General features: G+C 41.9%; 1 protein-coding gene across 1 annotated transcript; it reads left to right on the top strand.

The window, feature by feature from the left end:
• The first annotated feature begins 314 nt into the window (after positions 1-314).
• LOC141056840 (uncharacterized) lies at positions 315-6,036 on the top strand. The gene is made up of 2 exons (XM_073553309.1): positions 315-403; positions 4,626-6,036. The coding sequence occupies exon 2, from the start codon at positions 4,778-4,780 to the stop codon at positions 5,981-5,983; it is 1,206 nt and encodes a 401-aa protein (XP_073409410.1). The 5' UTR covers positions 315-403; positions 4,626-4,777; the 3' UTR covers positions 5,984-6,036.
• Positions 6,037-15,925: the final 9,889 nt, after the last annotated feature.

The following is a 15,925-nucleotide window of genomic DNA, read 5'->3' as shown; positions in this document are numbered from 1 at the left end:
TATGTGTTTCCTCCAGATCTATCCAGTAAGAGGACAACACCAGAGAGATGTCCCCGACCTCTTCTTCCACAGGACTGTAACCAAGAAGATCCCAGTGCTCCTCAGGATCATCAGGTAGATGGAGAGAAGGTGTCAGGAGATCTCCCCTATGATGTGTAGACGGCTGTGAAGGTCTTGTGCTCAGTCTTGTTTTATCCACCAGTATTATATGTTTTATACTTGTGTAATGAGAGCGGTGGAGATGGCAGGATTAGAGCTGATCATAGATGGGACTTCTCCATCTGTCTGTGACTTTTACAATATTTGTTTCAGGGTGAAGATCTGACCCATATTAATACTACAGAGACATATGTGAGGGGTGATGAGTGGTGTAAAGAGGAGATTCCCACATATGACTACCCAGGTGAGTAGTAACCACTGAATGCAGAGAAGTCACAGATTCCTCTCAGTCACCGGCTGTGGCTGCTTTATCGGTGTGGTTGTCCGGCCGTATTACCATGATCACCATTTTGCCTCTAGACCACAACATTCTCCTCCACCCAAAACTGTTCAAATGACTTTGGGCAGTGAAAGCCCTTTTCTATAGAACTTACAACCTGGAGGATCCACCTACTCCCTGGTATTAGTGTGAGGGTGATCCCTTAAAGCGAGATCTATATGATTGCTTGTATCTGACCCAATATAGGCCGAGTGCGCGCTTAAAGAGTCACACCGAACACAGAGTTAGGCCGGATTCACACTACCTTGTGTGATACGAGAAACTCGCACGAATCTCTCGTAATCAACATCCGGTGCTACCGCTGGTACTCAGGACCGGAGATGCGGCTGCATAGAAATCAGCAGACTTAATCTTCTGCTCAGGATCCATAGTAGCTCCAATGATCCACCATAAATGAGAGCAACTCTGGTTTACTGTTGTTTAATTTGCATTTGTAGTTTTCAGTTAATGAGATTCTCGTGCTCTGGGGCGGGGCTGTGGGTGGGGCTTTATGTGGTGCTCTGATTACATATTCATCTGTATTGGCTTATGACAGGTCGCTGACCCCTCACTGACCTGCCCCCATTATTACATAATGCATATAATAGCATTGATATTATTGGTGATAATTCCTATAATATTGTGGCTATTGTGATGCTTAGAAAAAAATTACATCTAGCAAAATGACACCAGCAGCGCCTGTCCAGTAGCCTCTATCTCTTACTTATATATGCTACTGCGCAGGCGCCGCCATTTTACTTTTGAATGTAAAATATGCTGGACTAATTAGCGGTTGCCATGTCACATTTCGAGAGCCCCTAATGTGCCTAAACAGTGGAAACCGCCAACAAGGGACCCCATTTTAGAAACTAGACCCCTTAGGAAACTTATATAGATGTGTATGGAGCACGCTGAAACCACTGGTGCTTCACAGAAGTTTATAACGTAGAGCCGTGGAAATAAAAAATACAATTTTTCACAAATCTTTTCATCTCCATATTTTGCATTTTCATAAGGGTAAGAGGAGAAATTGCTCCATGCAATTTCTCCTGAACACGTAGATACCCCATATGTGGGAGAATACTACTGTTTGGGAGCATGGCAAAGCTTGGAAGTTAGGGAGACACCATATTGGAGAGAAGATTTTGCTGGAATTGTTTGTGGGTGACATGTCACATTGTCAGAGACAATGACGTGTCTAAACAGTGAAGTGACCCCATTTTGGAAACTAAACCCCCCCAAGGAACTTATCTAGATGTGTGGTGAGCACTGTGAAGCCCCAAGTGCTTCACAGAAGTTAGTTACATAGAGTTGTGAAAATAAAAAATCATATTTTTTGGACAAAAAATGAACTTTTCGACCTCAAATGTTTTTTCCAAAATGGTAACAGTAGAAATTGGACCCAAAAAGTTGTTTTGCAATTTGTCCTGAGTATGCTGACACCCCATATGTGGGGGTAATCCACTGTTTGGGCGCATGGCAGAGCTCGGTAGGGAAGGAGCGCCATATTGGAGAGCAGATTTTGCTGGAATTGTTTGTGGGTGACATGTCACATTGTCAGAGCCCCTGAGGTGCCAGAACAGCATAAGCCCCCAAAAGTGACTGCATTTTACCAAATACTTCCCTGAATGAATTCTTCTAGTGGTGCAGTGAGCATACTGACCCCACAGCTGTTCCATAGAAAATTATACCATTGGGCAGTGAAGAAAAAATAATTACATTTTTACCACTAAAATGTTTTTAACCCCAGATTTTACATTGGAAAATAGGTAGATAGGTAAATGGTCACTACACCCAGAGATGAATTACCTCCTGAAGTGACCCCATTTTGGAAATGACACCCCTCTGGGAATTCATCTATGGATATAGTGACCATTTTCACTACATGGATGATTTCCAGAAACACGTAGAAGTTTCAGAGCAAAAATTGCAGCAATGTTATGGTAGTGCCCAATATATTGTGCCCAGCTTGTGTCTCTGGAGACCTCCCCCCACCTACCCCCGGAAATTGTTAAGTCAGCTCCACTCAAATGTGTCTGTCACTAAATAAACCAAATGCTTGAATCTCAAAACAGTTCAAAACCGTGGTTCTGTGTGGAAGATTGTAAAGCCGTCATGGAGGCATAAGGCTGGCAGTGATGGGCATTGTGGGTAATAATAGCGGGTATCATGCCTCATTCCTCTCTAGGAACATACACGACATCTTCTCTGAGGTTCTTTCTTGTCTCAGTTACTGGGATGAGTGCAATAAAATGTCGCTCAGTGAGTCTTCTGACATCTTCACATTCTAAAGGATTGGCGGGGAAAGAATTATCAAAAACAAGATTTTCAGTGACCTTTTCCTGATAATCAAGGAAAGTGTCTGCATTTCCGGCTTTTTTGTATAACACAAAAGAATTATATGTGGCCACCTGCAACAAATACATGACTAACTTTTTATACCAGAGATATGATTTGTCTGATACCTGGTATGGCTGTAGAACCTGATCTGCAAGGTCCACACCCCCATATATTTGTTGTAGTCAGTGACAGACACAGGTTTTGGAGTAGTGGATCCCTGTTGGTCTGAAGTGGCACTTGTGGCATCTGTGTGGATCGAGCTCAGGATAAAAATATCTTTTTTATCCTTATACTTAATGGCAAGCAGCTGTCCATTGCGGAAAGCCCCTGACTGCCCCTTTCAGAACTTTTTGCTGACCATTGATTGTGGAAACCCCTGATGGTTTTTGCGAATGGTCCCACAAGCCCCTAATGTTCAACCAGACTTTTTAATAGAGATATGCTGGTGTAATAGTTATCAACATACAGAATGTAGCCTTCTTGTAAAAATGGAGTTATCCGCTCCCAAACGATTTTTCCAGATGTCCACAGATAAGTAGGGCATCCTGGTGGGTTTAGTTGGCTATCATTCCCCTCATAAATACGAAAAGCTTTCATAATAGGTCCTAGGAAGAATGGAAGAAAACATAGCGGTGGCTTGAACAGGGCGGTTGGACCAATAGGACCGAATGCTCGTTTTTTTAACAAGCCACATAGAGAATGTAAGTCCTAAAAATGTTTTCATTTCTAGGAAATTAGTTGGTGTCCATAAATTTGATCTAGCATAATAGGATCGTGGATTCTGGCTGATGAATTGGGACACATATAAATTTGTAGGACAATATGCTCTAGCAAGCTATCTGTCATAAACAAATTAAAAAAAATAATTGGTCCAAAATGTTCCACCTCCACATTTATACCAGGAATGGCATTAAAATTAGGGATGAATGGAGTAGCCGAATCTGAAGCCTCCCATCTGGGAAATGCTACATCAAGAGGCAAAGCCCCTTGGACATTGGTGTGCGCCAATTCACGAGCACTAGGGACAGCGCTAGTACTGGGCATTGTTCCCTGAGTTGGAGACATTTCTCCAGAAGCGCTATTTGTCCTTTTTGTTGTACTGGTCCTTGTGTGTGAGGATGGACCAGAATCACTGCTCATTTCTGAGCTATCACTGTCGCTGCTACTAAAACCCTCGAAATCCACATCCCCATCTGACACTGCACTTTCTTCACTGTCAGAACATAAAAGTGCATAAGCCTCCTCTGCACTATAATACTGACGGGACATTTTATTTGTTTTTATTTTTTTTTTCTGGAAATAGAAAACTCTGACATGACTGACGTGACCAAATTATTTGGGAGACAATTGAGAAAAGCCTAATTCTTTAGCCTACCCCTAACTTTAGAATAAACCCTAACTTTAGCCTAACAGTAACCCTAACAGTAACCCTAACTTTAGCCCCAACACTAACCCTATCTATAGCATTAACTGTAACCTGCCTTATCTGTTTTCCCATTAACAAATGATGGACCTGAGTGGGGACTTGTTTTTTGTGAGATGAGAATTGGTATTACTTTCGACTACATAACATTGATTGGTTTCTTTTTATTCGATATTTGGGAGGCAGAATGAACAAACAGTTGAACACCACAAACTACTGGCTCATCCAACACGGTTTTCTATTAGACTGTGAACTGTCATTGTCTTGGTAAATAATTAAAGTTTTTTACATAGCTTGCAATTTTTATGGACAGTTTAAGTAGAAATGTTCAAAAATATAAAACTCAAGGATATTTTATTAAAAAAAATTGTTTTTTTATCTTAGCAGATGACTATAACAGGAGATCAGATGGACAGCTGACATCTTCAATTTTTAAATCTGATAATCTTGAGATCCTACAAGATACAAGTGAAGTGATTGCTGTTACTCCAGATATATCATCATCTATTTACAGCAAAGATCTGTCATCTGGTCCTATGAAACAGGTCCCATCTCTTGACTCATTACTGATTACTAAGGGAAATCAAGGTCACAAAAAAAGCAGTAAAAAACAAACTTCTCCTAAAGTAAATAAGTCATTTTCATGTTCAGAATGTGGGAAATGTTTTAACAAGAAATCTCTTGTTACTCACCAGAGAATTCACACAGGGGAGAAGCCTTTCTGCTGTTCAAAATGTGGGAAATGTTTTAACAGTAAATCAGAATGTGTTAAGCACCAGAGAATCCACACAGGAGAGAAGCCTTTTTCATGTTCTGAATGTGGGAAATGTTTTAGCCAGAAAGTGATTCTTGTTAGACATCAGAGCAGTCACACGGGGGAGAAGCCTTTTTCCTGTTCAGAATGTGGGAAATGTTATAGTCAGAAAGCGATTCTTGTTAGACATCAGAGCAGTCACACAGGGGAGAAGCCTTTTTCCTGTTCAGAATGTGGGATATGTTTTAGCCGGAAAGCGATTCTTGTTAGACATCAGAGCATTCACACGGGGGAGAAGCCTTTTTCCTGTTCAGAATGTGGGAAATGTTTTAACCGGAAATCAGATTTGTTTAATCACCATAGAACTCACACGGGGGAGAAGCCTTTTTCCTGTTCAGAATGTGGGAAATGTTTTAACAAGAAAGAGCATCTTATTACTCACCAGAGAACTCACACAGGGGAGAAGCCTTTTTCCTGTTCAGAATGTGGGAAATGTTTTAACCGGAAATCACAATTGGTTAATCACCAAAGAACTCATACAGGGGAGAAACCTTTTTCATGTTCAGAATGTGGGAAATGTTTTAACCGGAAATCACAATTGGTTAATCACCAGAGAACTCACACAGGGGAAAAGCCTTTTTCCTGTTCAGAATGTGGGAAATGTTTTAACCGGAAATCACAATTGGTTAATCACCAAAGAACTCACACAGGGGAGAAACCTTTTTCCTGTTCAGAATGTGGGAAAACTTTTAACCAGAAATGTCATCTTTTTAGTCACCAGAGAATTCACACAGGAGAGAGGCCTTTTTCCTGTTCAAAATGTGGGAAATGTTTTATCAATAAATCAGAATTGGCTAGGCACCAAAGAAGTCACACAGGGGAGAAACCTTATTCATGTTCAGAATGTGGGAAATGTTTTAACCAGAAAGCGCTTCTTGTAAGACATCAGAGCAGTCACACAGAGGAGAAGCCTTTTTCATTTTCTTAAGATAGGAAATATTTTACTTGGCAATCAAGTGTTAATAAACATCAGAGACGTCACATAGGGGAGAAGCCTTTTTTATGTTCATAATGTTGGAATAGTTTTAACCAAAATGAATCTTCTTAAATGGGTTGTCTCTTGTCATTCCTCATGTTTGCTGACAAAAGGATAAAACTAAACATTATTAATTCCAAAAGTAAAACTATACCCATAATTCACCCCCTGAAGGTTAGTCAGTAGGTGACTAATAGAAAAAACATGTACCCCACAGTTCAGTATATAGGGTGAGGTGACGTATACACACTCACTCTCCAAGCCTCTCATTTCTATGGGTTTCATCGTCCTCTCCAAAGGCGACTCATAAGGAGACTATTTAATATTGACCTATATTCAAGCGAGACTAGACAAAAAACTAAAATCATGTATCATGTTATCTGAAAAAGTCAGAAAACTAGCCACATATTGGCAGATCCCAGACCTCAAACTATATACTGTGTAAGTTTATAAGCCCCTCCAGTGTCAGGAATAGATAGTATGTGACAATACAGTATAATTCTTGTGTTTTTCTCCTATAGGGACTGCCCTAGTTTGGTAATGTAACTGCTGTTAATTAGTAGTGCAGACAAATTGTCCTAGACTAAACTCAGTCTTCAGACGGCCCAATATGTACCACTCAGGGAAAACTTACCTGCTCCAAAGATCATTAGCAGCTTCTAACTAATGGCCATGCTGCGGTCTGTCAGGGAATGAGTGCAATATCGGTATAAAGACTAGGGATATGTGCAATCATAATGTCTGGGAGATCTGTGCCATTATTTAGTATGAATATGGAAATTATCTCTGAAAGGTAAGTGTTCCCTGAGCAGTATATACTGTATTCTCACATACTATCTATTCCTGACACTGGAGGGGCTTATAAACTTACAAAGTATATAGTTTGAAGCTGGAGTCTGCCAATATGTGGCTAGTTTTCTGACTGTTTCAGATAACATGATACATGATTTTAGGGTTTTCTTCGTCTAGTTTCGCTTGAATATAGTTCAATATTAAATAGTCTCCTGATCAATGAATCCAATGAATATTCATTTCTCATAAGTAGCGGCACACATGACCACCGGCAGCAGCAGGATGCCGGTGGCTGACTCTGCACGCTACTGAAGAGCAATGAGTACTCACTGCGATCTCCGATGAACAGTCCTGGCGAGTACTCCGGCAGCTGTGCTCTGCTTGTGAGCAGCGTATGATGTCCCTGCCATGTGCTGCTTACAAGCATATAGCAGTTACTGACACTGGAGCAGGACGCTGTGAGGGAGCGCCGGGTAGGTAAGTGTAATTTTTTTTAATGTTTTCTGATGGTGCCATGCATACCAGGATGGGGGAGGAGGCCCTGCATACCAGGACGAGATGGGGGCCCTGCATACTAGGACGAGATGGGGGCCCTGCATACCAGGATAGGGATGGGGGGGTTGTGTATCGGATGGGGGTGAGGGGACCATATATACCAGGATGGGGGATATTAAGTACAGAATTGACCACATTTTTTGCATTAATTTATTTTCCTAATTTCCTGCTCTAAAACCAAGTGCGTCTTATAGTCCAAAAAATACGGTATATACATCTTTTTTTTTTCTCAGTGAACTCGTTCCTCATGTTTGGCCTCTTTAAAATAAAAACACACATACTCCGCTGGCGTGCCGGCTCCACTTCAGTGGTGTTGAGACTCACTGTCCCGGGGCCTATGTGAGGTTCTCACATCACACGAGCCCTGCACCCAATCAGCGGCAGCTTCACTGTTCCTTCCTTCGGACGTATTGAACATGAACATGAAGCCAGGGCTGCGGCTGCTCTCTGACGGCCTCATGATGCTTGATTTGTCCGAAGGTGGGGACAGTGACGTCAGCGCTGATTGGGCACAGGGCTCACATGACGTAAAAACCTCAAAAGAGACCAAAGAACGCAAGTGCCGACACCACTGAGACGGTGCCAGCATGGGAGGTTTGTGTAAGTGTTTTTATTCTAACAGGACCAAACATGAGGAATGAGAAGGGGTTGTCCAACTAGTTGTCAACCTTTTTATCAAAAATCCCACAAAGGGAAAAGTCATTATATAGGTATTATTATACCTAGAGTGAATTTAGACTTTTCAGACCATTTTACATCTTTCATATAATCTATTACTGATGACGGATCTTTTATAACCTGGGCTTCTGGGAATGAATGGCTGTAGATAAAAATCTACCCATCGGCTTAAATTCTCATTCAAGGAAGACATGCTTGAAGTAATGGGACGCAGGGGTGTAGGAAATTCTAATTTATGGGTTTTTGGAAGCCCATGAAATATTGGTGTTTTTCCTCTATGGTTAGATTATTTCTTTTGAGTGATACATTCTGTTTATTTTTTTGGAGAAAGTTCTATCAAATCTCTTTCAATTAAAGACTGAAAAGTTGAAATACATTCTACCTTGGAATCTTTTCGGTAAAATAAGAAAAAAGCAATCACCAGCTTATCCCAAAGAGATGACCTGGTGATTAAGAAATCCGATAAAGCCGACTGCATGGTCCTTATGGATAAGAAACTTTATGGAAAATGGGTTTATGATATCCTGGATTCAATTTGACCCTACAGAATCGTGCAGAAAAACCCTGGGTAAACTGGTAGAAGATGGAGGGAAAATGGGGGTGTTCTCTAATAAAATAAGTTGCAGTATTATACCTGATAATCCGATAACACCAATATTCCATGGGCTTCCATAAATTAGATTTCCTACACCCTGCGTCCCATTATATCCAGCATTTCTTCCTTGATTTTTATCTACAGCCATTCATTCCCAGAAGCCCAGGTTATAAAAGATCCGTCATCAGTAATCGATTATATGAAAGATGTAAAATGGTCTGAAAAGTCTAAATGCCCGCTGTGTGATGTGGTGAACCTGTTCTCATCTATTCCACAGAATTTAGCACTGCTGTGTTCCATAACCTACAAAAATACAGCGGATACACGGATGAAACAAAGGAAGTTATTCTCCGCAGCACTGAATATCTGTTAGAGCATAACTTTATGTTCAATGAGGAATATTACTTCCAAATCAGAGGTTGCCCAATGGGCTCGTGCTTCGCTCCATCTTTAGCGGTACTTTTTGTATCGTGGTGGGAAGAAAACATTATTTTTACAGACAAAAATCCATTCAAAATTGACCTTGAACTATATGTGAGATATCTGGATGATGTTCTATTAATATGGGTCGGGCAAGTGGAGAAAATCCCACATTTTGTATCCTATATCCATGCCAATGATGTAAATGTAAAATTTACATATACCGAACCACAGGGTAAAATCAGTCTCTTGGATTTGTTTCTTATGGGAGATGTAAAACAACAAAAAGTCAGATATCGGAACTATAGAAAACCAGTGGGAACACCACCCTTAGAGCGGACAGCTGCCACCCTGCACACACTGCGAATTCATCCCTTATGGGGACTAAATAGAATCTATAGAAACCGCTCTGACATCACACTACGCCATGAGCAAGCAGAGACAGCGACATCGAGACTGATGGGGACACAGGAAGAAACAAACTGATACAGCAATAACAAAAGTTCTTGTAAGAAACACTCGAGATGACGGTATAAATAGTAATAACAAACTAATAACATGAAAAATAAAACCATTTTTAGTTCTCCATATAGTGGCCAATTTCAGGAAATAAAAACATTGTACATAGATATGTCCCTATATTATTCCAAGGTCAGGACTTATATAAAATCCTGGAAAATGGATTAGTATGTGTGCCGAGAATAGGGCGGTCAGTAGGTGCTACTCTTTCCCCAAGTCTATACAGGCCTCCAATAAGTGATAAAGAACCTTGGCTAAGCTGCGGAGGTTTATTAAATGTGCATGTCCCAAATGCGCCATGTGTCAGTATACCCTGCAAACGCCAAAGATTGATGCCGCCAATGAGATCAAACGATTCATCAATTGTAGCACAAACCATGCTGTGTATTGTATATTCTGCAAAGAACGTAAAATGAAATCCATGGGCCGCACAATGCGTAAATTACAGAAAAGGACACAGAACATGTTACCAACATCAGAGATAAGAAGGCCTCCTACTCAGGAGCAGGAAACACTGTACAGAGAGACAGAAGGGGGAACAACCAATGTTTCACTCTATGGGATAGAAAGAGTGGAGAATCCTATCAGAGGCGGTGAGTGGAAGAAAAACTCCTCCGAAGGGAACGATTTTGGATCATCAGACGTGACACAAAATGCCCCAATGGTAAGAGTGATAGAAATGACACTATCTAGATTAAATTCCGGTGGTTTGATTATGGAGTGTGATTTTTTTTTTCCTTGGGATCTAGCTTGCTGATTATGCAAATTATTCTCAAAATGTGATTGATTGCTAACATGTGTGTTCATTGATCAGCGGTTGGTTACCATTTGTTTTTAGACCATGTATCATAAGGAATCTGTATCTCAGTGAATAAGGGCTTTTGCCAGAAACGCGTTGAGATGTATCCCCAACCTGTATGAGCTTTTAAAATATTTGAAATAAATTTGAGGATTTTGTCCATTTTTGGGACTCGCCAAGATTTCTTTCTTGTGATAAGTCGCAAGTCACGACTATTGGCTGGAGACCCACTACATTGCAAGACGGACTGAATCCTAATATAGGACACAGTGAGGCTAATTTTTTTGTTTGTTTTACCTTGTTGTTAATGTGACTTTATTTAAATTTAAATAAAATCTTATGGAAAAAAACAGAGTTCTATGCCTCCAGGAGACTCATTTACAGAGGGAAAAGGTGGAGGTGGAAGAGGAGGTGGATTGGGAGAGCCTATCATTCCACGTATTCTTCATATGCTAGAGGGGTCTCGCCATTAATAGGAGCTTCTACGCCATGTGAAGAAATTGAAAGCCATGTTGATAGTGAAGGACAGTATATTTTTGTTATTTGTAGAATCTATGGGCAATCACTATGTATAGCAGCTATGTACATACCACCGCCATATAGCGGGAAAAAGCTATGTGAGGTTATGGAATTATGTAAGCGGGGTACGGGATTACCACTACTTATTATTGGTGATGTCAATAATGTTATAGATGAGGGGTGGGATAGACCTAAACAGAGTGCAGGTAAAAGCATTAGGAAACTGACAGCATTTGGGAATTATATTACAGAGATTGGAATGATGGACCTGTGGAGGGTGAGTAATGAGAACGCGGTGTGCTACTCTTGTTATTCGGCGACACATGGGTCTCTCTCACGAATAGATATGGCACTGGGACATGAACTAATGACACAACTGGTCTGTGGAGTGGAATACCCCCCAAGGGTGATTCCAGACCATAAGCCTATAGAATTGTCCATTAGACTGATGGGGGGGAAGAATGGGAAGGGAGGTGGGTGGAAGTTGAACCCAGTGTGGCTGGAATATATTGATATGAATACTATAAAGGAAGAACTGGAGGAGTACTGGCGGATTACTGAAGGCAGTGCTGATAGTCGGGTGGTGTGGGACGCTATGAAAGTGGTCCTAAGGGGTCTTTTGTTTCAAGAGATGTCCAGGTGTAGGTCGAAATCTCAGCTAGAAGACAGGAAAATAATAGAAACTTGGGAGAGGGTGGAGAGGGATGTGGTACTGGACCGTCAGCAGAAAATCAGAGTAGGCCAAGGGGTGCACAGGAAGAGGTTAATAAGGTGTATCTGAGGAAAGCAGAGAGGAGGAGGGCCTTCCAGAAAACACAATTTTATGATGAAGGTGAAAAAGCGGGGCTCTGTTGTCAGTGGTGGTGGTGGCGCAGAGGGAATCGTCTTATGTATATAAATTGAAGACTGATGAGGGAAGGGAGGTGGGGGACACAGAGTATTTTGGAGGAATTTAGACGATTCTATAATCAGTTATATTCTTCGGGATCGGGGGACTCATTTAGGGACATAGAGGGTTTTCTTCAGGAAGCAGGGCTCCCGAGGATTAAAGACAGTGATAGGGGGAGACTGGAGCTGCCCATAACAAAAGAAGAGATAGAAATGGCTATTACATCTATGGCTAATAATAGGGCCCCGGGGCAGATGGTATCCGAGTGAAATCTACAAACAATTGAGATGGTGACACTCAGACTGCAAAAGGTTTTTGAAGAGACTCTTCAGCAGAGTGAATTACTGGCGTCCATGAGGGAGGCGGTGGTGGTGGTTATTCCGAAAGAGGGAAGAGATCCGGGGTTGGCAGAATCTTATAGGCCCATCTCGTTGCTGACGGTGGATGTAATGATTTTGGCTAAAATTTTGGCTAGCCGTTTGGCGAGTGTGGTTCAGGATCTTGTCCATCCGGACCAATACGGTTTTATGCCAAAAAAGTCTACGGCGATTAATTTGCGTAGAATTTTTCTGAACTTGCAGCTGCCGTCACACAATAGGGGCAGTAGGGTTGTGGTATCATTGGATGCGCGTAGAGCATTTGATAGTGTTGAGTGACAGTATCTTTGCAGGGTATTGGAACGCTTTGGTTTTGGGCCAACCTTTATTTCATGGATACGGTTGCTATATACTTTCCCGACCGCTAGGGTCAAAGTTAACGGGCAAATGTCTGGGAGTTTTTCGCTTCATAGGGGGACTAGGCAGGGGTGTCCACTGTCCCCCTACTTTTTGTATTGGCAGTGGAGCCCCTGGAGCAGACAATTAGGAGGACGGCTTCGGTTAAAGGGTTCAGATATGGCTTGGTAGAAGAAAAAGTATAACTGTATGAAGATGATGTGTTGCTTTTTTTGGAGGATTCCGGAGAGTCGTTGTTGAGAGCAATGGATATTATTAAAACATTTGGGTCCATATCGGGATTAGAAATTAACTGGGAAAAATCCACTGTCATGGCTGTAGATGATTGTATTGTTGATTTGCCAGTGTTGGGGGAGGGTAGTAGGTTGGCAGTGGTGTGACACTTTAAATACCTGGGCATTCAGGTGGCACTTCTGATTTTGAGCTAGGCAGATTTGAATCTGATTCCACTGCTGAGTAAGTTTTGGAGTAAAGTAGGGGCGTGGTGTAAACTGTATCTTTCAGTAGTGGGAAGAATTAATCTGATTAAGATGATTTTGATGCCCCAACTGCTATACATCTTGCACAATGCCCCTATCTGGTTCCCTAAGCGGTGGTTTCGTACTATTGACTCTATATTTAGGGATCTTGTGTGGGAAAATAGCAGCCAAGGATCAGACTTGAGATATTACAGAGGCCCAAGGATGGAGGGGGACAGGTGCTTCCGAACCCTTGGATTTATTACTTAGCTGCTCAGGGCCAACAGATGAGGGGGTGGAAGGATGTGTCTGGGGCTGGTTCAATACAAAGGGTCTTGGTCCAGGTGACGGGGAGGGATCCCTTGGTTCAGGGGTTGGAGGCAGGAAGGTTTAGGAAGTTGGGTTTGATGTATCCTACTTTAGCGCTGATACATAAAGTCTGGGAGGCAATTAAAAAGATGAGGGGTTTGGAACACTTGACAAATTTTTCCCCGATATAGCAAAACGAGACTCTACCGGAATTTGTTAAAATGGGAGAATTTAAAAAATGCATGAGACTGGGAATACAGTACATGGTTCAGGTGCAGGACGCACAGAGACTGGTGCCGTTTGGAAAGTTCCAGGAAGATTATGGGCTACGGGAGGTCTGCAGATTTCAATATGGGCAGTTTAGGCATGCTTATGTTACGCAGAGTAGGACGATGAATATGGAGATTCACAAGGATATATTGATTATGTCTGTGCAGAGGGGGGAACAAAAGGGGTAGTGTCGGGCATTTATAAGGATCTAATGCATACTTTTTTAAATAATTATCCTATTAGAGCACAGGGGAAATGGGAGGAGGAGTTGGGTAAAATAGAGGAAGATAAATGGGAAGTGATTATGGAATATATACCCCAATTATCGCTGAGTGAACCGGGCAGACTCTCGCAGATATATGTACTCCATAGAGTATATAGGACTCCTGGATGGCTGTATAGAGCGGGTCTGAGACAGACTTCTGGGTGTCCTCGGTGCCGAATGGAGGGGGCTGGAGTTCTCTATATGTTATGGCAGTGTCCAAATCTGAACCCATATTGGACGGCGGTGCGTAATGCCATAGGAGGCGCGTATGGTTGTAGGATTGAGAGGGATCCTGTGGTGTGTATACTGGGATATGTGGAGGAGGTCCAGGTACATAATAAATATAAGGTGGCTATAGCTAGATTATTATATATTGCGCAAAAACTGATCGTCAGACACTGGATAAATGAAGATCCGCCGACACTGAGGGAATTTTTCAGACAGTCTGACTATATTAAAACAAAAGGAAAAAACAATGTGTGTATACCCTAATGAAAATAAATAAGTAAAAAAGCAAGTGCATTAAATAACATAGGGTACTTAGTAAACACTATTTTGATCAAAAAAGTATAAAGCTGTCCCACCACGGCAAGGTGTACCCATTTGAGACAGTAACTACACTAACGGTTAAAACCTACCTAGTGTGAACAGTGGCAGAGTCTCTGGGTCCCCACGGACACCCAGCTTCAGAGGGACTATAAGTGAACTACACAGCTCAGTATATTTTTTTGATCAAAACAGTGTTTACCAAGTACCCTATGTTATGTAATGCACTTGCTTTTTTACTTATTTTCATTAGGGTATATACACACATTGTTTTTTCCTTTGTTTTGCTTGCTTTTATGGCCAGTGTGAACATGCTTTTACATCATGCATCTCATTCAAGTCTACTCCAGTTCAGTTTTTTTGTTTTTTTTAGTCTGACTATATTGTGAATATGGAAAAACATTTACATTAAGAGAAAAGGCATAAGAACATCTGAGACACTGTGGACAGCTTGGGTGGAGAGAAGATGACCCTGAACTTAGGTTACACCATGCATTATTTGCTGCTCTTGTATGTAATGGGGGGAGGGGAAGGAATTTCTGAAACTAATGCCCATTGTTAATGCTGTTCTCATTGCGATTTTTGTTCTTTTGTTTTGTACCTTAAATTTGGTTAAATAAAAATTTATCTTATTTAAAAAAAACTATATGGGCCCACTCACCCTGATAGTGCGTTTGTTCGGAGGTCTGGGCAGGTCAGCATCTCTGCTTTTTGCTGTTTTTGAACATTTGACATTTGCCTGAATTTTTATATCTACACATGGTTTACATAAATTATATTTTCTTGTCTTAACTCTATACTATTTAACATTAGAAGCTGTGTATTTTTGTAATTATTTGTATATATACATGATTGATTACCACTTCTGTCTCTGTAAAAACAATCCCTTTTAACCCCTTTCTGACATCGGGTGTAAATGTACGCTGATGCCGGACTCCCTCCTTTTGATGTGGGCTCCGGCACTGAGCCTACATCTTTTCTCACACATGATGGGCCAGAAACCCCGCACATTGGTGACCCTGTCACGTGATCGCTGGTCACCGATGAGTTGGCATGACAACCAGAGGTCTCCAGCAGACCTGTATGGTTGTCACTTCCGGATCCTATGAGCGCAGCCCAGTGGTCGGCGCTCATAGCAAGTGAGCAACTCTGCTACATGCAGGTGATCTGAGCATTGCCTGTATGTAGCAGAACCGATCGGGTTATAGCAGCTTCTAGCCTCCCATTGAGACTATTGAAGCATGCCGGTGGAGACATGGGGTGGTCAGCGGGTGCCGCGGTCCGCTGGCTGAAACCACATGAATCAGGGATTGCCCACCGAGCGCCAGATCTCCCTTTAACATGGGCATAACGCTACTCAGACAACACACAGTGAGGGTAAAACAGTGTGGCAATGCTTTATTGTACCACAAAACAGGCAGCTAACACATAGAACAGTCCCAGCAAAATACCCAACAGAGTGCACATTACAGAGTCTCACCCTTCCGCTGATTCGCTCCCAGGGTCGCTACCCCACCTGTGGCACGCACAGAGAGGAGGTAATGAC

The sequence above is a fragment of the Dendrobates tinctorius genome, unplaced genomic scaffold, assembly GCF_039654945.1.
Source record: "Dendrobates tinctorius isolate UK_male_01 unplaced genomic scaffold, ASM3965494v1 ptg000200l, whole genome shotgun sequence".
NCBI lineage: Eukaryota > Metazoa > Chordata > Amphibia > Anura > Dendrobatidae > Dendrobates > Dendrobates tinctorius.
The sequence above is the reverse complement of the archived record's forward strand: the minus strand, read 5'-3'. Positions and strand labels throughout refer to the sequence as shown.